At 32.6% G+C, this 26245-nt stretch overlaps 4 protein-coding genes across 4 annotated transcripts; 2 read left to right on the top strand and 2 right to left on the bottom strand.

The window, feature by feature from the left end:
• Positions 1–833: 833 nt before the first annotated feature.
• On the bottom strand, positions 834–5769 carry LOC114178574. The gene is made up of 15 exons (XM_028064568.1): positions 5574–5769; positions 5272–5347; positions 4088–4247; positions 3745–4002; positions 3432–3606; positions 3228–3289; positions 2973–3136; positions 2769–2866; positions 2583–2641; positions 2364–2498; positions 2032–2285; positions 1772–1931; positions 1631–1706; positions 1467–1520; positions 834–1284 (listed from the first exon to the last, which is right to left on the bottom strand). Exons 2-15 carry the CDS (start codon positions 5331–5333, stop codon positions 1070–1072), a joined length of 1932 nt encoding a protein of 643 aa, XP_027920369.1. The 5' UTR covers positions 5334–5347; positions 5574–5769; the 3' UTR covers positions 834–1069.
• Positions 5770–7611: 1842 nt separating this feature from the next.
• On the top strand, positions 7612–9623 carry LOC114179366. The gene is made up of 7 exons (XM_028065689.1): positions 7612–7966; positions 8040–8139; positions 8209–8329; positions 8424–8545; positions 8676–8797; positions 8877–9046; positions 9370–9623. Exons 1-7 carry the CDS (start codon positions 7678–7680, stop codon positions 9382–9384), a joined length of 939 nt encoding a protein of 312 aa, XP_027921490.1. The 5' UTR covers positions 7612–7677; the 3' UTR covers positions 9385–9623.
• Positions 9624–12848: 3225 nt separating this feature from the next.
• Positions 12849–15117, bottom strand: LOC114177548 (protein-tyrosine-phosphatase MKP1-like). The gene has a single exon (XM_028062936.1). The coding sequence runs from the start codon at positions 14780–14782 to the stop codon at positions 13157–13159; it is 1626 nt and encodes a 541-aa protein (XP_027918737.1). The 5' UTR covers positions 14783–15117; the 3' UTR covers positions 12849–13156.
• A 6203-nt stretch (positions 15118–21320) lies between these two features.
• Positions 21321–24391, top strand: LOC114175626 (pentatricopeptide repeat-containing protein At1g13040, mitochondrial). The gene is made up of 2 exons (XM_028060391.1): positions 21321–23348; positions 23466–24391. The coding sequence occupies exon 1, from the start codon at positions 21629–21631 to the stop codon at positions 23210–23212; it is 1584 nt and encodes a 527-aa protein (XP_027916192.1). The 5' UTR covers positions 21321–21628; the 3' UTR covers positions 23213–23348; positions 23466–24391.
• Positions 24392–26245: the final 1854 nt, after the last annotated feature.

Genomic DNA, 26245 nt, shown 5'->3' on the forward strand with positions numbered 1-26245 from the left:
AAAATTAACATTACTCTTCAACTATTTAACTATTTAATGAAATACAACAATTTGGAACTTTGTTTTTGTGTGTGTCTTTTTTATGAGTACACTTAGTCTCTAAATATGTTAGACTTACAAATTGGGAATTTGAGTGTGGTAGAATATTAAATTTGTAATTGGAGAATATTTTATTTGAACATTACTTTTATTTGGAGAATGACAATTAATATTAAAATGGGATTACCTTGTTTTTTTTTGTTTTTTTATAAGTCCGCATTAACAATAATATATATATAGAGAGAGAGAAATAGAGCACTTAACAGATGCACAGGTAATATTTAAGAATAATGAACTTATCATATATTTAAAAGAAAACAAAAAAATGATACACATTCATATGTATTTTATATACACATATTATATATATATATATATATATATATATATATATATATATATATATATATTTTATCTCTTTCTATCTTATTATATATCTTATAAATTTATATTTTTTTTGTTATTTATTTCAATATATCTCACGTATTGATCAATGTATCCATTGATAATTTTTCTAAAATATTAGTGAAAGATAGGGTATATATTCTTATATTGTTGAGACACCTTACATTTAATTTTACTTTAATAAAAAAAAACATAAACAACTTTTTATTTGATATATTTATTTTAAATTTGATTATGAGGTATAATAATATTTATTATAAAAATTTAATTGAAAGTAAAATAAAATAAAAAGTAAACAAAACAAAACACAAAGGGAAAAAGATCTTAGAAAGATAAGACACGGGTTTCTCAAGTATTTAGAGAAATTCTGCTGTCTTGTTCCAGCTAGTTCCAGCAAAATGTTCTTAAACACATAAAATGCTGTTTTCATTTACTAAAGTTGAGTATTGTTACAAAGAGAAAATTTGCTTCCAGAAAAAGAATCAAAAAGTGTTGTTTAAGAGTTTGTCTATCACAAACTTTAATCTAACTTCAACCAGAGAAACAAGAACTAAATAGAGTGGGAAAAAGACTGAACAATGCGGTGCTGTTTTGTTTTTCTGTTTTTAAACAATTGGAAGAAGGACTAGTTGCAGTTTAGAACAAATAGTGCACAACCATGAATTTCCACGTCCATTGATATCGTCCCCTGTGTTGTGATTACGTTCTTTCCACTCCACACTTCCGTCCCCTTGCATGATTCGATTCTTCTGTCAGGAAGAATCTTCCCCAGATATGATGTCTTCGCATATATCTCCGTTTTCTCATTGCTTAGATTGAAGAAAGCAAGATAGATTTCCCCTGAACAGAGACAAAACATTCAGAGTTGTAAAACAGTTTATATCAGGATTTGTTATTTAACTTCTTAAATGATACTCATGATTAAGAAACAAGCTTCTTCTTTTTTCAGCGTTGATGCTATGCAGTTGCAGAATAGAAGAAAATTCTTGAAACCCTTCAAGTGTTTGTTAGAAAGTAGAGACCTTTTCTTCCTGTTGCAATCCAAGAACGAATCCCACCAGCATTATTAACCTCAGCTGCAGGAGAGACCAATTTGCTTTATGAGTGATAAATACAAAGGGGGTAAGGAAGAAAGAGAGGAAATGAAATTAGTTGTAGAACGTGGTGAGTGTCTACAAAATTCTACCTTCAACAAACTTGACTGTTGCACAAAGACCCGAGTAACTATTTACCATGGTCCCATTGGAGTGCAGTTCCCAGATCTGTAGAAGACCAGATGAATCAGTTTTCATTGGAATCAATAAAATAGAAAATGGCTATGTCATACCTGATTAGAATCCCATCTGCATGGAGAAAATGTTCCTCTCTTGAACTCTTTAGATGTAACCTTTCGTTTTGGAGAAGCGTCTAAGCAAAATTTCATGCTGTCAGTAGCAACCAGTTGGTGTTTCCCTCGGTAATCCTGGTGATGCATACTCCCACCATCTCTGTATCAATGGCAATGTATCAGTTTCTGTTGTTAACAGCAACACAAATGTTAAAATGGAAGTTGGATAAATGGAAAAGAGAAAGATAAAGCATGATTACAATCTGAGTTGAAGTTCTCTCTTGTTTACGCAGAATGGAGCTTGGTGCTGGTTTTCTGCATCCTTTTTCCAGCAGATTGTTTCAAGATCTTGGTTATGGTTATGACTTTCAACAGACCAACCACTCGCCTTTGATTCGCTACAGCCAGTCAAACCTAATGAATGTGTGTACGATGATGTCTCTGTTCCTTGCTTCGGTCTTTGCTTTTTCCCTCGAGCGTGCTTCAAGTTGTTTGAGCTTGTGATATAAGGAAACTGTCATAGCAGTAAAGTCAAATGATTGTATGCCAGACGTGTCTATTTTCCCAAAAAAGAATTAGATGGCTCACATGCCTCCATATTATTTGAGCTAAAGAAATTAATCTCTAGCAGGGTAGGGTTTGTTATAAGTTCGTATGTGATGGCATCGATCTTCCGCATATCCCCTCCATACATAAGGGGAGACTTCGCCAAAGACCACAAAGTCATCTGTCAAATAAGTATAGGTTCATTCAGTCTATCACAATGAACATTATAAAGGAACACAATTCATATATGTTTTTTTATCAATACCTGTGTCCTTTTTTCCTCTAGATTGAGCCTACTAAACCTGTGTGGACCATTATTTGAACCTGCAGAATTATTAGTAAATGCAGTAAATGGATCTATAGATATATACTGATAAGAAATAACCAAGGTATGATGGTCATGACATTCATAATGTGCAAATAAAAAAAGTAGCATTTCAGTCTCCTTTACCTTGATCAGTTAGCCATCCAAATGGTAGCATGTCCAAATCAGGCCAGGAATTTCCCTTTAGACCTTTTCCTCCTATCATATTAGCTGCAGAAAAATCCCTGGTTCACAATTAAATGAACTAAGTTAAGTCAAATGGCAATGGAATAACATACTGTGAAGACTGATAAAAATATCTAAAGGCAGATATATGAACAACTTAACCACCTTGTTACGTCAAAATGAGCCCGGACATCATCCCAATAATCCCAGTCATCTCCTGTTATTCGATACATGTTGACTAGTCCACTGACACTCTTGGCCATCGCTGGTGTCACACTGGTTCCAGGAGACAGAGAATACACAATAGGCCGATTAAGCTCACTGAGAACCTGACATGCCGTATCACATAAGTTTGCTAAAAGATGGCAGGCAAAATATTCTCAACATCTGTTCATATGAGAATGAGAATCTGCAGAATACCTCTGACACATAGCTTATTTCATTTAATTCCAAGTCATCGCCAAACACACAGTCATGTTTCACTGTAAGAACAGCAGAAAATCTATCAGCATTGGTGCCAAAACACAGGCTTATTATTTAAATTCATTATGATTGTTGCGTGACATGAAGCAAGTGATGATAGTTCATAATAAGCTGATTACAAATTAGTAGTTCTTCTAGTACCTAGATCAACACCCCATGAGGCATACTGCTCATACAGGGATTTCAAAAAAGCTCTCCCAGCTGCTAACTTTGTATTTACACTCATGAAACCATTAGGCATCCATGCACAAGCCTTTTCTGGGATTGCTATGTCTTTTGCACGCCAAACTCGACCAGATTCTTGATATGCACTTCCCTAGAAATTTGCAAAAGGAGGAAATCAAAGGTCAACAAGAACTTTCAAAAATACATTATTTAGGCATCCACAACTAGAAATTTCTAATACAGAAATAAAGAAAAAAAGGTTCAAGTGATAGAAGAATGCAAATCACACCTTTGTTGTATCTAAGATAGGTGTGTTTGCATTGACAGCTTGAGTGCTTATCCCTCTCATAACATGAATCCCAAACTTCAAACCCAAACTATGTACTTTATTAGCTATTTCCTTGAAACCCTTTCCACCTGTGGAAGAAGGCCACCTTCCTGGGTCTGGGACCATCCTTCCCCATTCATCAATCACGTCAAATCCGAGAGAATCGGGATAGGCACCTTTGACTTTCTTCCTATACCAGAGGTAATCCACCACCACAAACTTCAAGAGTTGATGAAAAGAAATCAGTCTATTTGTTAACACAGTCAAATCGTCCACAAGTTATTGTTATTTGCAGTATCTATACCTCATATCCATGAGCCTTGAGACGTTCAGAAACTATTTCAGCACTTTCTAAGAATTCATCTTCAGAAACTGTCCAGCAAAAGGAATCATAAGAATTCCAACCTCTTGGTGGGAGGCTAGCTCGCTGTTGGCCACTCTCAGGTATATTTTGGGATGACACACTGAAATAACACACTCAGATACATATATTATTTCATTTCATGCTTTTATTGTCAAATATCTGACGATTATTCACAGAACAGAGTCTCAAAAGATTAAGAAAGGTGATTGAAAAGCTTTGGTTTTAATTTAATATACTTTCAATTTATATTTTCTGCAATTAATTTGGACAAAAAACAGAAGTTTGGTTATAAGGTTTAAAAGTCACTCCAGACACCGCTCTAATTGAATCTATGCGGAGTTTCGAGTTTACTTCTCCAAATTAACCGGACTCGAGCTTCCTAAGTTTGACTTCAAGGACCTAAGTAAAAAGTGGCATTATGTTCCGATTTTAAAGGTTATATTTAGTACAAACTTTTTTTGTACACAGCTTTTGACATTTTGCTACCAAATAGTATAGTTATAGCAGAGCACACAACCAGCTTCTGAAAAGAACCAAGCAATACCAAATCCACCCCAAATGTGAGAGAGCCCTCTACCTTTTTGTGTTCATATGATTTGAGGAATAAACGACAACGGTGCCCCGAATACAATAAAGTTTTCGTTTATCATCATTTTTTAGTTCGAGAGCGAATGGGTAAGTTTTCCTTGTATAGTGAGAATATAAACATCCAAACAGCAGAAAACAAAAAATCTGAGTTGAATTTTGGATTAATCAACAACAGGAGAGGCACAAAAACCACATATTCAATTTGATAAATCCAAAAGACAGTGGAAAAAAGCTTGAATACTCTTTAAATCACTATCACAGTTCACTCATGAGGTAGATTTTCTGTGCATAGATCCACCACGAAACCAGTGTGAATCAGCCATTTTGACAAGCTCCAGAAACATGCAATGGCAATGTGAAGAAAAAAGAAGAACCTTAACAGGTTCTAGATTCAACTATCGAAGCCTCCAATTATTCAGAAAACAAGGAAATTAATTACCAATCAAGCATATCTTAACAATGTAAAAAATGTACCATAAAGAAGTGAAAATTGACAATAGCAAGAGAAGAAGAAGATTCCATGGTTGCGTGCGTACCTTAGCAAACAGAGAGGAAGGAGAACCCAAAAGGAGACTAAGCACAGAGAGAAGCACTTCATCACTGCGAGAACATCTGTTCCACCAAACAATGTTCCCACCACAGTTAAATACTTACAAATATCCAACTTCACAGTAATAAATGAAATGAATTTCTAAAAAACAAATATAACAATAATTATAAAATAATAAAATAAAATAATGATAATGCGTTGATGCGTTGGGAACCATATACATGATGCATAATCATATCATGATGACAGTGAAAGCAACGTAATAGCGGTGACGTTTATCTGTTTTACTTGAATACAGTGGTGGATTTCTTCGAAAGAAAGCGCATTTTGGTTTGTCGCGACCTAGTCTAAGTTTAACCCTCACACTTCACGTTACGCTATAGGCGCACGACCCCGATTGCAGAGAAGTAAACGTATCTGCCACTCATAAATCTAATGTTGCAATTCATTCGAAAATTCAGATTCGGCGAGGATGGCCAAGGAGCGGTTTCGGTGATTAAAATGTGCACGAAATTTGCAGTGTTGAAAGGGAAATTGGAGATAACAATGGTTGGGGGAAGAAAGAAGCAAAAGGTAAAGTAAAAATTTTACAAGAGTGGAAGATGATGGGTGAAAATGCACGTTATGTTTAAGATCCTAAAGAGTCTATAATAGTAAATCATGAGATTGTATTACTGATTCTAGATTTTATAAAAGGAGTGTGAGTGATTTCATTAGATTGTAATAAGGATCTTAGATTTTACTTTTCTATAAAAAGAGTATGAGCCATTTTCGGTGTGGGTGTGTAGGACACAGCCAGTATTTTAGTATCTAGCTTAATATTTTCCAATAAATAAGGAAGGAGAAGATGAAGAAAATATGCTAGAGTTTTTTTTTTTACCTTTTGAAGGTAAAAGTTAATATATTTTTATTAATAAAATAATTATTGATTTTAAATAGAAGTATAAATTAATCTAATCTTAATTTTTAAAATTTAAATAATAAAGTAGAGAATATGACGATAAGAGAACTAAAATAAAATTACAAAGATAAAATAAAACTTTTGTATGTATTTAAGAATAATGATATTTTAATTCTCATAATTTAATTTTTATTTTGTACTTTTTATATTATCTGAGGTGGTTAAGTAATAGACATTATTTTTTAAAAAAATAAAGAGTGATATATTAATTATGTTTCACACTAAACCAAGAAATATTAAATAGGAGTTAAAATATAATTTTTTACTTAAAATTTGTAACAAAAAAAATAATGATATTAATTTTAATTAGATAATGATGTGGTATTATATTTTTACATTATTTTTTAATTAAAAATGAATTTAATAATAATTATATTAATTTTTAATTAAAAGAAATATGGTGATAATATACATTATAATAAAAGAAATTAATTACATTAATTTTAGTTTGGTATAAATTTAATTTAAATTTTTAAGCTCAATTTATCTATTTAGGAAGTTGAATATGAAACTTAAAATTTAGAAAAGACTGTACAATAATTTTACCAATTTTATGACGTTACAGAATCTACATATTATATAAAATCGTAAAATTTTACCCTCTTACAATTTAAATCTCATTTGAAGTATCTTTCATGGGTGTGCATGTGTGAAAACATGACATCATGTAGCGTGTGTGTAAAAACTTTAAAAACTTGTGAGGTAGCGCGTGGGCGCCGATTCCTCTGCACAGGTATATTGCTAAAGTAAAAGACCTCTCCTTTGTCTTAATTTGCCTCTTAAACTTTGTCCCTTCTTGGTAATTCCGTAACTCATTAATGGCTCACATTCACATGTTCTAGTTTATTCTTATTATTAATATTTCTTTTGACATTTTTTCTATTCATTATAGATAAAAACACAATATATAATCAGGAGAAGAAAACGTGCTCTTACTATTTGAACCGTGATTTATCATTATTATGTAAGGAATTAAGGAGTATTTACTGATTAGATAATCACTTAGACTTTGATTAAGGTTTTTTTTTTAACTATCATGTGTTTGCAACTACCAATATCTACTCATTATGAATATAATGAAACCCTCTTTCTTAAAATGATGTTCTAATCTAAATAATGAGGTTCTAAATGGAGGAGAAACATTTAAAATTGGAACATTATCATTTAATGATATAGCTAACTAAATTTAATGCGAGGCATGCGATGAGAGAATCTCATGCAACCACCGTTTCATTCTATTCCTTGGAAGTTTTGTTGGTTGGTAAATTGAGAAAAATATAAAATTGTTGACACCAATTAAATATAAAAAATAGAATTAATTTTTATCCATAGCTTAAAACATTTTTTTTTTCTTACACACCGAAGCATTCGCCAGTAGCATGAAATTGTTTTGTTACATTGTTACTTAGTGAAAGGTAGAATGAAGGATTTATGGGAGAGTTCTACATACTTCAACTTTTAAGGATTGCGCCACCGAGCACCGTCAAACCGCCCACCGCCACCGTCCACCGCCACCGTCACCTCCAAGGTTCCTCCTACATGATCATGCCTTCTCTCACTCTCTACTTCACGAAATTCCATGAATTGAAGAAAATGAGAAAATACAGTGTGCAGACCTTGCTACTAGCATTCGCTTCCTTCCTTTTACTCTTCTTCCTATCCCCATCCATTCCTCAGCCTCAGCGATACCATCATTTTGCTGACAACCGCAATTTCTTCGGTAATTCCTCCTCAAACACTTAGGAATCTGAGTTTGAGACTAGAAAGGTTTCATCTTTTGAATTGTTCTTCAGGCATTCCCAATGCTCTTAACGTCATATCAAATTTCCCGTTCATGGTGATTGGCCTCATTGGCCTTGTGCTTTGCCACCGTAGGAGCTATTTCAACATCAGGTACTTTACTTTCCCTTTTCTCAACACCAATTCCAATTTAGCTTATGTGATTAATGTCTGTGGCATTAGTTTGGAAGGTGAACTATGGGGTTGGAAATGCTTTTATGCTGGTGTCACTTCAGTTGCTTTTGGTTCTTCATACTATCATCTTCACCCAGATAATGCTTCCCTTCTCTGGGACAGAATACCAGTGAGTTTCAATTCGAAATTTAAGGAATTACTTTTCTTTTCTTCATATGCTAGTTCACAATTTTGATTCTTTGATTCTTGTTTGGTTGTTGGAGATGACTATTGCTTTTGCTTCACTGATGGCAACCCTAATCATTGAAAGGATTGATCCGAAGAAGGGAACACATGCAATTGTGCCTTTGATTATGATTGGCATAATTAGCAATGTGTATTGGAGGCAAGACTATTTCTTCTTCTTCATTCCTTCTATTTGCACTAGTTCTCTTCTCTGCATTATTTGCATATTTATTCATAGATTTTTCTGCATAATGAGCTGAGTTTAATCACCAATTGTTTTTGATGTAAAGGTTCTTTGGTGACATCCGTTTATATATTCTAGCACAAAGTGCAGCATGCATTGCTATACCTCTCATGGCTACTTTATTGCCTCCAATGTACACACATTCACCATATTGGCTCTGGGCTTCAGGTATTGTGAAAAAGTTGTTTTTGATGTGATGCAAATACTCTTTTCAATTGCCCTTAATTTCAATTTTGATTTTTTGCAGGATTTTATCTTCTAGCTATGCTGCAAGAGACCACTGATAGGGTGATTTATGCATTGACTTTTCATACTGTCAGTGGTCACACACTTAAGCATTTATCTGCTGCTATGGTTCCTGTCATCCTCACACTCATGCTTGCAAAGAGAAGTGTTTACTCGGGGAAGCTTTTGCATGTATGCAACACTTAGTTCCATTGATTACATAATTGAATTATATGGATGATTTCAACCTAAAATTTCAGTGAAAAAGTGCTAACTTTGGGTCTGTTTTTTTATTTTTTTCACTTTCAAAAGTTGTAAAAGAATAGTAGCAGATAGAAAAACAGAAACTGTATTTTCTAATAAGCAACTTGTTTCTCAAAAGATTTAATTCTTTTGCTCTTTTTATTTCTACTTTTTAACATAAGTTTATCCTATAGTAAGCAAAGGATAATTTTCCTTTACATTTTCCTTGTGACTAATTTTGATCTCATGTTGTTGACTTGTTTTGTATGCAGGCAAAGTCTGCTTAAAGCATTTCCCAGGCCTAGATTAAATAAGGACTTCACCATTCTCATCCACTTAGAAAAAAAGAAAGGATAAATTGCTAAGGGATTTAGAGTATAACACAAGATGAAGGAGTTTGTTAAATATTTTATGTTTTTCTTTAATATTATGTGCTTTAGTTGTACAATAATACAAAACATTTATTGGAATTAACTTTTTATTTGTATATGTATGGTTTCTGATCCTCAATTTATACATAAAACCTGAAATAAAAAGTCATGTTCTACGAGATTTTTTCAGCAAGACTCGGCATTCAGCTGGGATCAGCAATATTAGTATTTAGACTAACCTTTTTGTTTTTGAGTTTTGGTTCTGGAAATTTCAATATAGAAAAATTTCTCAATGAAAACGAGAAAAGTGTTGAGACGAAATCACGTAATTTTTTTTATTATGACTATAAAGTGCTAGAAGAGAAATACCGTGAAATTTATCGAAATTTTGCCGTGAGAAAAGTTTCACATGGGTTAAAAATTTTCATGTTATTAAACGGAGTTTGGTGTGACTTTGGGAACACATCCCAAAATGTTTTTCCATTTTTATAGTGAGAAACAAATTTAGAAAGAAAATTGCTTACCTCCGTACACGAGTTCACTTTCTTTCCAGAAATAGCTGGAAAGTTATATATGAATATTATCGATATTTTTTTTGTTTATTATAATACTTAATAACAATACTAAAATAATAAATAATTTTTTTCTTTGAAACAAAAAACAGTAGAAAAAGACTTCTAAGATTTTCTGCCATCAATTTCAATATAATGTTGTTACGTTGGAATTAATTAAATGATATGAAGAGTTATTTGGTTGAAACTTTAGAAGCAAATTGTTGCACAAATTGGTTTCATTATGATGTGACATAAGTAATTTCACTAGTTTCTTTATCAATTCAAAAAATTGTATTCATTTCAGGTTTTTTCATCAATTTTTGTGTAATTTTATTTTCAAATTATCATAATGCAAATTAAAAAGTAATAATAATTTCATTATAAATGAACAGAAGTTATTTATTTAAGAGTGAAGTTGTTCCAACTTGAAACGTGATACGACCGACCATTTGACACATTATGGCTTATATTTTGTTTTTAATTTGAAAAAAAAAAATTCATAAAATAAGAGAATTAAAATGAACTAAATCAATATATTAGAAAGCTAAATTATTAATTAAGCCTATGAAATATTATTTCTAGATTGATTTAATTTATTTTTCAAAATATGACTTGTAAAAGATGATGATAATATCTATAATAGCGTGAGCTAACATCTATGGCGTTGATTTTATCAGTTTCGCTACCACTCTCATGAACACAATTAGAAATTCAAAAAATGAAACAAAAAAAAAACATTAAATAAATGTAACATTAGACTTGTTGCTAGAACAATGAAACAAGAAAACCACTCAAACATTAAGGCTGTCTTCACATGTAGAGATGAATTTGAGGAAGAGTGTGAACATGAATTTGTATAGATTTGTATGGATAGAGATGTGTGTTTTTTTGAGTGGATTTAGAGGGTAAAGTGAATGGATTTGAAGATAAATTTTATAAAAGTTAGTGAGTGATTTAAATGATTGATAGATAAAATAAAAAGTTATAATAGATAAAATTTTTAAATTATTAAAATGTCCTTGATAGAAAAATATATAAAATAATTTTTAGATTAGTTAAAAATATTAAATTTTAAAAACTATTATTTAATAAATTTTAATAAAAAAAATTATTAAAAAGTAAATTACATTAAATTATTATTATTATTTTCATAATAATTACTATTATTTAAAACTATTATCAATAATAATAATTATTATTATTATTGTATAAATTATTTTTATTATACTTAATTACTATACATATACATTATTTTTTATTATTATTATTAATAACTATATATTATTAATTATTATAAATATATATTATTTTTTATTATTTTATTATACTATAATATATATATATATATATATATATATATATATAATTTAAGAGTATTAGGAGGATATTTGTGTAAATTATGATTCATTTCTTCAAATCTGCACTATTTTAGTGAGATAGAAAAAGTAATCAATCCTTCTAATCTGTGCATATCCTCTCTTGCAAATTTGCACATACAAACACAATTATTTTTCAATTCTGTCTTCTTAAATCTGCGCTCTACAAGAATCGTTCCATGCGAACAAAACGTAAGAGTCTGTTTTTTTGGATAGATTGATTTGGGAGAGAGGGAGAGGAAGAGATTGAAAGAATTAGAGAATGAAATTGGTGTTCTTTTTTTAGAGATTTGGAGGTGATTTTTGAGTGGATTAGAGAGTGAAGTTTGTGAAAATTTGTGAGTGATTTGATGGAAGTGATAGATAAAAAGAAAATTTTAATAGATAAAAAATAAAATTGACTGAATTGCCCTTGTTAAAAATATGAAATGAATTTTAGATGAGTTAATTTTTTTAACATTATTATTCATTAATTTTGAAAAAAAGAATATTTATTTTAAAATAATGCCTTTATTTTTTGAAAATAAAAATTAAATATTTAGATATTAATGATTATTGTGAAAAAATAAATTTATTTTTTTATTTTTTTATGACATAATTAATATTTAATTTGAAAGCATTTTTTATCTTTTAAATTAGGGTCTTTTTTGTAAAAGTGTAACTTTCACATGCTAATCCTTTTACATGAGAGAAGATGGAAAAAAGTAACAATCCTGCATTTCCACCACTCCTTCCATCACTTGCAAATCAATTAAAAGGTGAATAATATTCGAATCTTCGCTTGCTATTTCTTTCAAACAATCAATCTGTTTAAAAGAATATGACCTAAGAAAAAAATATGATATGTTTACTTAAGTTATATTACTGTCATGTAATTGAGGTGTCATTGCATGTGTGGTTATTAATTTATTAATTGTTACTCAATTTTGTTTTTATGTGATGTAGTCTGTTACTCAAGTTTTAACAAATTTTTCTTTGATTTTATCTGGTGTTTATGTGTCATATATTTTTTCGGTATTTTCGATGACTTGTACAAGAAATTATAATATTGCTATAATTTTTCGATTGCTTATATTTCATTTGGTGTGGGTTTTCATAATTACTTTTGTATTCCAAATGGTGATTTATATATTGTGAACTTGCACCAAGTGTTGATCAACACGTTAGTAGAATTTTCGCCAATTCTATATTTTGACAAATAATCGCCAACATTCGCTTAATGTTTTCACATTGCTATCAAAATTATTTAATGTCACGTTATAATAATTCAAAAACATAAACTTAAAATATGCCAATATCAATCAATAAAATCAGTAAATTTATATGAAGACGCACAAACTTACAATACATCAAACGACCATCTCCACCTTATAATTCACAATATTAATATTGAATCGAAATAAGAATGAATATCAATATACTAGAAAACAAATTTAAATGAAATTGTGACTCTAATAAATAAATCTCTCTCATATTTATATGATCTAACTATATATGTGCCTTTCATTTCATTGGAGATTCACATCAGGTTTAATCCAGCCAGGAGGCATGCACCAATATTCAAAGCCAACTATTATGGCTGATCTATACAACAAGAAACTGAAGCATTGTAATAAAGTTAATTTTTTCCAATAAGGTTTCTACTTCAAGCATAACAACCTAGCTATCCTACATGACACAGTACCACATTACAATGACCTTTGTCATTATCCTCAGCAGCAGCAGCAGCGGCACAATGATATCATCATATGAAATTAACTATTTTCCACTGTTTTCACGGTGGAATTGCTCGCAACTAACATCACTCAACAAAGTATCATCCAGGGCAGGCAATGAGATTGACTTAGATCTTACTCTGATCTTACTGTTGCCGGAAGATTTCCCGGTCGAGAGTAGCATTGTACGAGGTGGCAGGTTGGTCCCTCTGCGCTCTGCAATGGACGGGTTAGACCTTTTGAACGCCAAAAATGGCTCTGGAGATGAAGATACACCTTTTTGAAGTAAAGGGCAAGTCTTTGAGTCAGATGCATCTTCATCGTAAAAGGGTTTAGAAGATGGAGGCAAAGGATCAACATTCATGTGCTGATTTTCCTCCTCAATGGAGGATGTGAACCCTTTCATGGTACCTCCAGAAAGCTTTCTAGTGAATCTCCCCCACCCATTTTCCTTAGAAGGGAGGCAATTTTCTGATCCAGCGTTGGACAAAGAAAACGGTGGAACAACCCCACCAGCAAGTGCCTTGTGAAAAATTCCAAAGTCCAAATCATACTCCTCAACTCTCCGGGGATGATCAATCCCTACATCAACCTCCATTGTTGTTTCCACGTTCTTCACCTCTTCATGCCTGTGAGAAAGAGCAACCCAAAACTCCTCAGCCTCTTCGTCCTCCACCACGGTAACTATCTCCCCAGTGGCTCTCTCATATCGAACAACCTGAGCAGCTGCATGACGCGCCTTGCAACGCATCACCGACCCACACTCCTTCCCAACCCACACATACAAAGTAGAAGGAACATGCACGATGAACGCCCCACGCGAATCAAGCGCGTGGGCGCAAGGGTTGTTTACCATCTTAGGAACAAGGTGAAGAGGGTCGTAGGGAGAATGAGGAGCCATCCTATACATTCTGAGCACAGAACTAGGACTCGGGGGTGTAGCATGCACGCGCTTCTGACACTGCAATAGCTGACAAGCGAAACCCATGTTCGGATTGGTGATGCCACGCGCGTTCTTGACGAAGTGAAACGCGTCCTCGAAGCTCTGGTTCTCCCTCCACATGAGATACGCAATGACCAATGAAGTGGAGCGCGACACGCCCTGGCAGCAGTGTGCGAGCACGCGCCCACCCTGTTGTCGGACATCCTCGAAATAATCGAACACGTCGTAGAGAATGCTTGTGATGTCCTCCGAGGGACTGTCCCGCAGCCATAGCGTTTTGTAGACGAAGTCGCTTTTGAAATACTCTGGGCAAACGAACCCCACGCAATTCAGCACGTGCGTTATCCCGTGCCGCCGCAAAACCTCCTCGTTCTTTGCCACCGTGTCACTTCCCAAGTACACGTGCTCCGCGATTTTCGAACATTCCTTGTCGTAGAAAGCCAACTTGTCTCTCCTAAGCTGAAAAAATTGACCCGAACCCGAACCCGAACCCAAATTTGATGATCCTTTGGTGGACCCTCTTGGGGTCGGTGGCGGAAGCCAATCCTCGAGATCGTCGCTGCCGGCGCTCGGCCACTCCTTCACGCTGTCTTTTCTGATGCAAAGAGGCTGAAGGGATCGCGGCGGTTTCCGGATCACCGGAGTCTGGTCGGTCCAAGACACTGATCTGGAATGTGCTCTCCAGTGAACACCGGTGTCGGCGTTGTTACTCTCTTCTCCCAACATGGGTAATCGACAAGACGCGAGTTTTTTAAACTGGGTTTCAAACCACCAACACAAGGAATAATGGGTTGAAAGCAAAAAGCTTAGAAAGAGTAAAATGGTTAATGGAAAATGTTGTGTTTGGTGCAAGTTCGAGTTTTTCTCACCTGAACTGATTGATTGTGTCTCACTGACTCGGTTCCTTTTTCTTACGGATAGTAAAATTCAAACACAAATATTTAGCAGAGAGGATCTTGCAGAGGAGAAAACGATGAAGGAGAAGGAAGTAAAGAAGAATTTAGAGTTTGCAGAAATGGAAAAAAAGGTGGGATTTGATGGTCATGGTCTTTCGGTTTGACCAAAAAGTGCCACCTCAATTTGAGACACTTTTTCTCAAATATAATAATAATAACTCGCCTCTTTAAAATCTGCATTTACTGTCAAACATTTTTAATTGACTTCTTTTCTCCCCTATTAATTATGTTACCAGTTTTATTATAACTATGAAGATTCAATTTTAATGTGAACTAAAAACCTGTGAAGTAAGTCCTACGGAATTTCATTTTTGTTCAATTGTTTATTTATTTGTATAGCTGTCATTATTGTGTTTCTGAAACAGTTTAAATATTTAGGTTTTTTAATCTCGTAGTCAAACTATATTAATTGTTCTTTATCAGCAGATGTTACAAATGAAAAGAAAAGTTTGACCGACCAAATACTGGCTGTTTGTTCTAGAATATGAATTTGAATGGTTTTGTTTATAATATGTAGAATTCTTTTTATGCTATCGACATTTATAGTATATCATCACTAAAAGATATCATATTCGTTTTGTCAAACTATAGAAATTATCAATGCATACTTCGACTGAAGTACGCGCATAAATTGTAAATAATAACATTAAATCAGATACTATTTTAGTAGATGCTATATTAATAACAAAAGAAAACTATAATTAAATTTGGTCTTCGAGTTTCTTACGCGAATTCCTTGAAAGTCATCAAATTTAATTTTATCATGATTTGATATATTTATGGTTTAACTGCAAAACAAAAATATAATATTAAAGGAACTCTTTTTTTTTCAAATATATATTTTCAGTATAAAAAAATTTAATTCCGATATATTTAACTGAATAAAAAATAAAGTAAAACTTTCATTTTTTAAAAAAAAAAAATATAAGGGTGGTAAAACGAGTTTGACATACTGGCTCACAAGCCAACTAATAAAAATATAGGATAAGCTAACATTTTGAGTTTATTTGTTTGTTTAAGCTCGGATCCAATAATTTGCAACCTATGATAGATGGGATGGACCAACCCATTGGCCTATTTTTTACTTATTTTAATGAAATAATTAGCATCAACCAAGTAGTTTCAACCTTCAACAACACAAACAAAGTTTACATCTTCTTTCTCTTTCTCTCTGAAACACTACGTCACAAAAGAATAAGCGCACAAAAGAACGAAGCTCACAAGGATCCTCTTAACGACGACAATCCCTAAAGTTTACATCTCCACCAACGACGTCAACAATTCTTCGTCATAGCCACCAACCGCATACACCAGTCTGCACCAAACCCTCGTCAGACAAGGCTTTCAATTTTGCCCCTGAGTAGCCACACACCTTTATCTTTGGCGAGCTTTGTTCGTTGTCGCCGTTCACTATAGTCTTCAGAGTCTATTGCTACACTCGTCATAATCTATGTCACTTTGTCAAAGTTTACGTTGTCCCCACCCGGATTCGTCCTTACAAAAGTTATTTGTCATTCCTTCACTGCCACACATAACCTTTATTTTCCGGCATTGGCCAAGCTCCTCACTACCATTTTTGATAAGACTCCCTGGAGTTGCAACAAAACATGATTGACATTGTTATGGTTAAATGGAAAATCCTTGTATTTTGCTTTGATTTTTGGCTGGATGAATGTAATATATTTTTTGGACTGGTATGTTTTTATATTCAATTCATTATCATCGTACTTGAATTTGCTTTAAGTTTTAATTACTCGGATGGTACCCACTTGGTAGAGGTGTGTCAATTTGGTCTCCACTTTTAAAAAAGATATCAATTGCATCCCAACTTTTGGAAAGTGCCTCAATTAGGTTCCTTTCAGACAAACATTATTGTTGTTGTTAATGACGTGTCATGTGTCAATATGTAATTTTTTAATTCTTATTAATGTTCTATTTTAAAAAAAATGTCACATGTCAAATTTTTTGTATGACACGTGGCATTGTTAGTGTCACGTGGTAGGACAATGTCACGTGTCAGTGTCACTATGAAATGTCATTATCTTTATTTCAATTTATTTCCCGTATATATCTTGCTAATTCAGTTTAGTCCCTAATCATGTGTCTCTAAATCAATTTTGACCTATTTTGTTTTTAATAATTAAAAAAAATTGATCCATTTTTTATAAGATTATAACTAATTAAATATACATATGTTTACAAAAATTAAGTAAAGATATTTATATTAAAATGTAGTGTCAAAAGTCATTTTATTAAGTCATTTTTAATAAAAAAAATATTAGTACAACATTCATGCAAATAATAAATTTGATCTCAAATTGGAGATAGACAATATTATTCTATTTAAAAATAATAATAATTAACAAAACATGAGTTAATAATATACATTTTATGTTAAAAATCATTTTAATAACAAAAATTAGTATAATATTTATACAAATAATAAATTCAAAAATTGGAGAGAGACACTATAAATATAAATACTTAGTTTTGTAAAAATATTTTTACTTAATTAATTTTAATCTTATAAAGAATTAATTAAAAATTATTTTAATTATTGAAACAAATTGGAACAAAATTGAATCAGAAACACATAAGTAAGACTAAATTAAATAAGAAAAACATATATGAGGACCAAATTGAAATCAAGACAATGACATGTCACGTGACACTGAATTGCCACGTGTCACACCAAAGACTTGAAATGTGGCATTTTTTTTGCAAAAAGTTTAAAAAAAGTAAACAAGTAAAAAAAATTATAAAACCATTAATAGACATGTGGCATGCCATTGATGACATTAATAATTTTTGTCTAATGACGTAATTGAGATATTTTTTCTAAAATTTTTATCCAATTGACATTTAAAAAAAAATGGACTAGATTGACACATCCCTACTAAATTAGGTACTATTCCGAATAATTAAACATTTCTTTAAAAACGGAGAGTTTGATGTTTGATTAAGATTATGTTTATGTGTCTTTGAGTGAGTCATGAGTTTCATTACTAGGCAAGGTTTCATGTGTTGATTTTTAAAAAAAATAGTAATGTTATACTTTGGATGTAAAAATTATGAAATAATGATAATTAAATAGTAAAATGTGCTACAAGAACGATACAAATATAAATAAATGCATTCAATATTTAAATTTAGAAGAATAAATTTAATTGCTATAACCTTATTTAAATAATTATTTTTAAATATACTACTATTATAATATATATATATATATATATATATATATATAATAATAATAATAATAATAATAAACATTTATATTTTGATTTGTTTCTTTTGACTTTATGAGTCAAAGCAATAGTAACTGAGGTGCCTTAAATATATGTGATTATAATTATAATATTTTTTAAATTAATTTTATTTTTAATATTTTTAATGTAATTAATTTTATTTAAATAGGATGAAAAGTATATTTTATATCACAACAAATATATATATATATATATATATATATATATATATATATATATATATATATATATATATACAAAACAAGTTATATGAAAATAATTATAGATTAAAAATTTAGAGATTTGTTAAAGTAATTTATTTTAAAAAAATATTTATAATTTTCAGTTTTTTTCCCGAACATATAGCTGATTTTTTTCATCACAAAAAAAATCTAACTTAAATTATTATTTTTGAAATATTATAGGTATTTTTAAAACATATAGTTACAATAACTTGTTTTAAAAAATCCTTACAGTTTTCGGTCTTTATATTCAGTAAAAATGTTATTTTTAGATATAAAAAAAAATCAAAGTTTTAAATTAAGTTGATGCTATTGATTAGGTAGGTAACTAATCATGGTTATATATTTTGAATTTATGATTTAAGTAAAACATATTTACAAATGTGTTTCAATGAACCATTTTTTAACCACTATAGTTCGATAAAATAATAAATCTATCAATTATTTATAGATAGTGCTGGTCTATAAATTAATTTATTCAATTAATTTATTAAAAAATATATCATATTAAATCCACCCACTTATTTTTATGAATGGTTAATAATATTTCTATTATTACTTCTCAAAATCCATGATCGTCCTATCAACATATAATGGATCAAAGTTAATTTAACTAAGTTTTCAATATTAAATATTTATTAAATTTATTTTTTTAAACGTTTTACAAGAAATATTTTTGAAACTTTAAGAAAAAATATGATTTTTATGTTAGCATAAACTAGAAGCTACGGATAAAGTCAATCTAAAAATATTTTATAATACATTATAAATTTTTAGTTTAAAAAACTTTTTGAATACATTACATGTGTTTATTTTATTAAAAATATTAAAAATAACGTCTCAATTTTGGTTGGATCAATTTTTAATTTAAGATTTTAAATCTTGATTTAATCGAAACTTTGTTAACAGTTTTAGTTTGACTGGTTATCAATAATAATATGAAATTATTTGAACGTTTTGTTATAGACAGAAAAAATTGAAGATCTTTGATAACAACATCTTGTGTTTATGAAAGAAATCTACCTACTCTATAAAGAGTCTAAAAGTTTGGACATTTCTAAGAAGTTTCTGACCAACCAAATTTTATTTTGAAACATATATGCACTTTAGTGAGATGAAGTTGAATTGAATATTATATTAACTTTTCAAAAAGTTAATTAGAGTAAAGTTAATTATATATATATATATATATATATATATATATATATATATATATATATATATATATATATATGTGTGTGTGTGTGTGTTAGTTGTATGTATAGGTTGTGTTATTACAATAAGATTAAAGTCAAATAGATAAAGTTATCTTATGTTTAATTTATAACGTCATGTTTATACTGTGAATTAGATATTTAGAAAGTTAGGTGATTCTTCTTACACATTGTCCAAACTATTTATTAGAATGGTCAAATGTCACTTGACTTGGTTCAATTTGGTTCACTATGAGTTGATCATTTAGTGAGCTAACTCAACTCGGTTAACTTATTAGTAAGTTAAAAAACTTGAACTTGACTCAGTCCATCACGAGTTGGTGGATTAAACAGGTTGAACTTAATTTAAAAAAATACAATTATTTTGTCTTCAATCCCAAAAAAATTAAATTATAATTGTGATTAAAATTTAAATACTTTAATACAATCCATATACAATCTAAAATAATATTCAATCCCAGATACAAATCAAAATTATAAAAATATTAGGTTTGCATTTGCCAATCCAATATGTTGGCTACAAAAACAACACAACCCATATGAACTACAAAAACATTGTGTAACCTTTAATCTGTGGATGAGTTTCGTGAACCAACTCAATTTACCACAGGTTCTACCCGAATGAGTCGGATAAAAAATTAACCCATATGAAAATTTTTAAAAACTTTCAATCCAATCCAGTCCGAACTCGTGATAGATCAGGTTCACTATTGGGCTGTAACCCACTTTGACAACTCTATTATTCATCATTAAAAATATAATAAAAATTCCTACATCTTAGTTTTTTAATATTTTTTGGATCGGATGTGGGAAAGGTATTTTTGGATTCAAAAAGTGTATTACAAAACATCAAATCTAGAATATAAGAAAGAAAGTTTTGGAATAAGTTTTTCATAAGGTATTTATGAATCCAAAATTATTTTTCGGAGCACTTGTTCTAGATTTTTTTATTTTTTTTATATTTAGGTATGACTGTTCCAAAAGTTATTTCCGAATCTATAAATATCTTGTATAATATAAAAAAAAATCCAAAATAGGTGTTTTAGAATGTATTTCCAGGATCCGAAAATGATTTTCAAAACAATGTTGCGGAAAGTATTTTTTGAATCTAGAAATATCTTTTAGAACACTTGTTCCAAAATACAATAATGCATGATTTGGACTTTATTTCATTTGATCTAAGGTTTCTGTGAAGCTTTCCACTAATGAAAATGAAAAGAGGAATGGAGAGTGAGTGAAAGAGAAAAACATTTGTTTGAACAAAATGAAAGAGTTTTTGTTTGGTGGTATCTCTAATGGTTTTGTTGAGGAAGAATGGGTGTGACGTGTCACCTATGACTCCTTCGTCACCTCCTGCATAAGCTGAAGGATAGTTATTCCAAAACACAGTATGAGAAAAATAGACTGAAGTGCATAGTGTTGGTAGGTTCAAGGGATCAAAGGGTGGGGGGAGAGGAAAAAATGGGTTCTCTTTACTATTGACTCAAGGATAAAATGGGTATTTTAGAAATTAAAGGGTGCAAGAAAAAAAAATGGGGTGCAGGAGGTAGCAACCATCAGTGTTCCTTAAGCCCCAAAACCTGCAAGTCCCAGCCCAATCAGGCTTTGAATGGTTCACAGTCACAGCGTCATACAAAAAGAAGGAAAAAAAACGCATTTTCCTTCCCTCCACTCCCTTTTTGTTGCAGATGGAGTGAGAACAGAACAAGCAAAGGGAAAACAAACAACCAACACTGACACCAAGTGTAAGAAACACACGCACAAACAGTTGGCGTGCCTCTTCATGACTGTAGTTGTTGCGTTCATAACTCATAACGTGGAACGAACTAACGAATATTACTATTTAGTGGGAGAGGTATAGAGAGAGAAGGTGAATGAATCGGGGTTTGGTTTGGGCGTTGCTGCTGCTGCTATGCCTTTGGAAACCCCTGAATCTGATATGTATCAGAGCAGCATTGGCGCACACCGCCTCGCCTACCGCTCTCACATATCCAAGTTGGTAAAAGCCGGTCTCATCAACCACGCCATCCACCTGTTCGACCAAATGACCCAATCCAATTGCCGCGTCTTCAGCGTCGACTACAACCGCTTCATCGGCGTCCTCCTTCGTCACTCCCGCCTCCACCTTGCCCACCACTACTACCGCCGCCACGTCATCCCTCGCGGCTTCTCCCTCCTCCCGTTCACCTACTCCCGCTTCATCTCCGCCCTCTGCTCCTCCCCCAACAACCTCCCCCTCATCCAGGACCTCCTCTCCGACTTGCACGCTCTCGGCTTCGTCTCCGACATTTGGGCCTTCAACACTTACCTCAGCTTCTTGTGCCGCCACAATCGCTTAGAAACCGCCCTCGAACACTTCCACTCCATGCCCTCCAAGGGGAGAGAGCCCGACGTTGTTTCTTATACTATTATCGTTGACGCGTTGTGCAAAGCTCAACGCTTCGACGAGGCTGCTAGGGTTTGGCGTGGTTTGACTGGTAAAGGGTTGAGCCCTGATTACAAAGCCTGTGTTGCTATTGTTGTTGGTTTGTGCGGTGGGGGCCGCGTTGATTTGGCCTACGAGCTTGTTGTCGATGTGATCAAGGGTGGGGTGAAGGTTAATATCTTGGTTTACAATGCTTTGATTGATGGGTTTTGTAGAATGGGAAGGGTTGATAAGGCGATGAAGATTAAAGCGTTTATGAGCGGCAATGGCTGTGTGCCGGATTTGGTTACTTATAATATACTGTTGAATTACTGTTGTGACGAGGGGATGGTGAGTGAGGCCTCGCGGTTGGTGGAGACAATGGAGCGGAGCGGGGTGGAGCCGGATTTGTATAGCTATAATGAGCTGTTGAAATGTTTTTGCAAGGCTAATATGGTGGACAGGGCTTATATGATGCTGGTTGAGAGGATGCAGACCAAAGGACTGTGTGATGTTGTTTCGTATAATACTCTTATCACAGCATTCTGTAAGGTGCGCCGTACTAGGAGAGGTTATGAGTTGTTTGAAGAGATGTGTGGGAAGGGGATTAGGCCAGATATGGTGACGTTTAATATACTTATTGATGCCTTTCTAAGAGAAGGAAGTATCCAAGTGGTTAAGAAACTGCTTGATGAAATGACAAGGGCGGGCATTCTTCCTGATCGTATATTCTATACTGCTGTAGTTGATCATCTGTGCAAGACTGGAAAGGTTGATACGGCTCATAGTGTTTTCCGTGACATGGTGGAGAATGGGGTAAATCCGGATGTAATCTCTTACAATGCACTTGTAAATGGATTCTGTAAGGCTTCTAGAGTTATGGACGCCATGCGTCTATATGATGAAATGCAGAGGAATGGTTTGTATCCTGATGAGGTAACTTTCAAGTTGATAGTTGGAGGGCTTATAAAGGGGAAAAAACTTTCTCTGGCCTGTAGGGTTTGGGATCAGATGATGGAGAAAGGCTTAACACTTGACAGACATCTTTCTGAGACTCTAGTAAATGCCATGCAATCAAGTGATGGCGCATGAACATGGCTCTAGTTTACGTTGTTATCCTCTCAAATTCATCACATTTTTCTTTCAAATGGGAAACCTGACATAAAACATTTTCTCTGGATACAATGTACCAAAGCTTAGCAAAATCGACTTCAAACATTTTCGGCAGGTAATTACATCTGGAAATTGGTTTGTCCTACTTTTATGATGCCCATGGTGCAACCCCATACCTTTTTGTATGTCTATGCTCCCATATACTATGTGGTGTAACACTACTAATTCACAGACCAGCTTCTTGTAAAGGATCCAGACTGAGGGCAGTGCTGTATAGGTTTCTTGCTACCAATGGAAGTAGCGGCTTCTTAGACCTTTTTCTGGAGCAGTATCCAAGTTTCGTTTGATATTGTCAACAAACTGTTCAGTTGGCGGATTGCATTTGTCAATTCAAAATGGAGCATTCAATTATTTTTGGGCCATTGTTATACATAGAGGGCTGTGGCTTTGTTTCTAACTCAGCAGCACAACTGATATCAGTAATTGATGATTTGGTTGAAATCAGTCTAGGAGCCTATTCAAATCCCAATTTTTTCTTCTGAGTTCATGTTGAAGAGGCAGGTTTGAGTTATTCTTATGTTGTCTGCTATTTTAGTAAATCCTTCACCAGTGACAGCTCAGTTCAGACTGATTGGCAGAAACATCAATGATGAATGCCGTATGTCATTTTATGGAACTAACTATTATGGTCCTGTTTCATCAAGATGAAGTTTGTGGTTGCAGAGGATAATTTGAACAATGAAGATTTACATTTATTGGTGATTTCATCTTGTTGTGACCTGGGCCCAGGTCCTTGTTGCCTATCCTAGTGAATTGTTGAACAATGAACTCAGGTTTCATACCATTCTGGAGCTTTTGTTGACAGACCCTCAGCTTCTTATTATTTGAGTATATGTCTGGACATATGTGACTTAGTGGAGAATTGTGGGTGTGGAAAAAAGATTCACTAGGTAGCCTTGTTAGACTTCAAGATTCAAGTTTGTTAGATTCTGGGAAACTGAGATTGGCACAAATTATATATTCTAATTTTGGATTAGCATACAAGGATACGTAATTCTAGGATTACACATTTATATAAAATTTTACATGTTTGACCTTTATTAGCATTATTTTCTGGTAAATTATTATGATGCTTGTGCCTGTGTCTGCAGCATGGAACTTCAGGCTTCTATAAAGAAATGTTACTGTGATCATTACAATTATTCAAAGTATGTTTCTACTTTAATTTCATTCATTTATTAGAGAGCTATGATATTCAGTATGATTTTGTCGACCTTTGCCCGTGCTAACCCCTAATGGAACAACACAAACAAAATATCGTAAGAAAAAAATGGATGTGTGAATCATTTAAAAGGTTGCATAGTGTTTCAGAAGGCTGTTGAGAATCAATGGAGACTGACTGGAAACTGCAATATCTTAAGTTATTTGGTAAATTTTCACATTTGTCAGTGGACTGCTTTATAGTGCATTTATGCGAAAGACTCTTATATTAAAATAACACCTTCTGCAGTTGGCAGTTGTTACATTTAATTAGATAATATCATGGTGCTGTGTTTCTCTGTAGTTGTATTGAACCTAGGGAATTAGAAATGTTTCCACTGCAACTTTGATTATTTATGTTTGATTTGGGAAGGTGGGGGAAGGGGTGATATGTGGTATTAGTCTATGAAACAAAATAAGTATATGATATCAATGTACCTAGTTCATTGCATGCTGGTATTTCCTTGTCAATAGATTCTACCCTAGACGATGTTGAACCTTGGAACAGATTAGCTGAAGGACAACTACAACCAGCACAAAAAGCAATTTGCAGATTGGTTTGATACACAATTGAAGAAATACAGGTAAAGGGGTAAGAGAAAGTACTGGTGAAGAACATAAGTCTGAATAATTGATGATTTTCAGATGGAAGTGAATCATCTAGGGTCACCATCCAACCAACTTCTGGAGTAGGAAAGAAAAATCGGAAATAATTAAGAAAATGCCATGTTGGTCCAAATGTCAGAAAATGTGTCGTATTAAGAAAAACTAGTTTCAAAACTGCTACATTTTAGAGTTCGTTTGGAAAAGTGCAGTATTGAGATTGCATTGACAAATCCTTCATTCATTCACTCACCTTTTTTTGACTGTGTATTAATCAAAGATTTTCATTTCAATGACAAATCTTTCTCCAATGTGGTATCCCAAGTTCTGCATTCAAACATATTATTACACAAATGGTAGAAACTCCTAATCAGCTCCGTTTCTAATATAATCCCAGGCCATCAAAATGACATTGGGCTTCAAATTGTGTGACTATGATATAAGGAAAAGAAATGTATTCTTTCCTGCAGTATTAACATCATCAGACCGGGAATAATCAATTGCGAGGTTTGTAGTGAAAGTTGTGACAAATTTACAGATGAAACAATGTTTGCTTTCCTGCATTTCTTTTGTCGCAGGCTTCTCGCTGAATTTGTATTGAATCCATGTCGAAGTTTTTTACTTTTTAGATTACTTTGTATTTGGGTCCTATACTTTCTTTGACTTCCATTGCTTTAATGTTGGGCATCTAAAGAATATCAAAATCATGTCTCCTTTCAGTTGTAATTTCTTTTATTTAGATCATGTAGAGCATGGGTGCTTGATTTTCCAAGTTGGATCATACTGTTTATAGTAGGCACACATTGTGTGCAATTGAACGCACCTATTAAGTTTTTCTTCACAGAAATATGTTGGCAGCCTAGATATGACTCCAACTGCTGATATTTTGTTCGTGTTATTTACTTTCTGTTTTGAACCGTATATCTTCAAAGTTTTAGGACTATTATACTTTCATTTGACATTTGTGAATATTATTTTATTTTAAAATTGTTTATATTTATTTTTATTTATTAAATATAATATTAAACAAAGTTTTGAAATAGAATAATAACATTCATGAGTGTCAAATAGAAGTATAAGCAAAATACATTGTCAAAATGGAAGTATAATCAAAATACATTGTCAAAGTATCGAAGTCCTACTGGCCAC

Source organism: Vigna unguiculata, chromosome 3, assembly GCF_004118075.2.
Source record: "Vigna unguiculata cultivar IT97K-499-35 chromosome 3, ASM411807v1, whole genome shotgun sequence".
Lineage (NCBI taxonomy): Eukaryota > Viridiplantae > Streptophyta > Magnoliopsida > Fabales > Fabaceae > Vigna > Vigna unguiculata.

What these genes read in the sequence shown, in the direction of transcription:
- LOC114178574 (XM_028064568.1), bottom strand. Translation starts at nt 5,333, where the DNA reads ATGAAGTGCTTCTCTCTGTGCTTAGTCTCCTTTTGGGTTCTCCTTCCT. An exon ending in GCTCATTTTGACGTAACAAG is followed by an intron (nt 2,867 to 2,972) that starts GTGGTTAAGTTG and finishes ATTGTGAACCAG; the next exon opens with GGATTTTTCTGCAGCTAATA. An exon ending in TAGAGGAAAAAAGGACACAG is followed by an intron (nt 2,499 to 2,582) that starts GTATTGATAAAA and finishes CTTATTTGACAG; the next exon opens with ATGACTTTGTGGTCTTTGGC.
- LOC114179366 (XM_028065689.1), top strand. Translation starts at nt 7,678, where the DNA reads ATGGGAGAGTTCTACATACTTCAACTTTTAAGGATTGCGCCACCGAGC. An exon ending in TGACAACCGCAATTTCTTCG is followed by an intron (nt 7,967 to 8,039) that starts GTAATTCCTCCT and finishes ATTGTTCTTCAG; the next exon opens with GCATTCCCAATGCTCTTAAC. An exon ending in TTCTCTGGGACAGAATACCA is followed by an intron (nt 8,330 to 8,423) that starts GTGAGTTTCAAT and finishes TGGTTGTTGGAG; the next exon opens with ATGACTATTGCTTTTGCTTC.
- LOC114177548 (XM_028062936.1), bottom strand. Translation starts at nt 14,782, where the DNA reads ATGTTGGGAGAAGAGAGTAACAACGCCGACACCGGTGTTCACTGGAGA.
- LOC114175626 (XM_028060391.1), top strand. Translation starts at nt 21,629, where the DNA reads ATGCCTTTGGAAACCCCTGAATCTGATATGTATCAGAGCAGCATTGGC.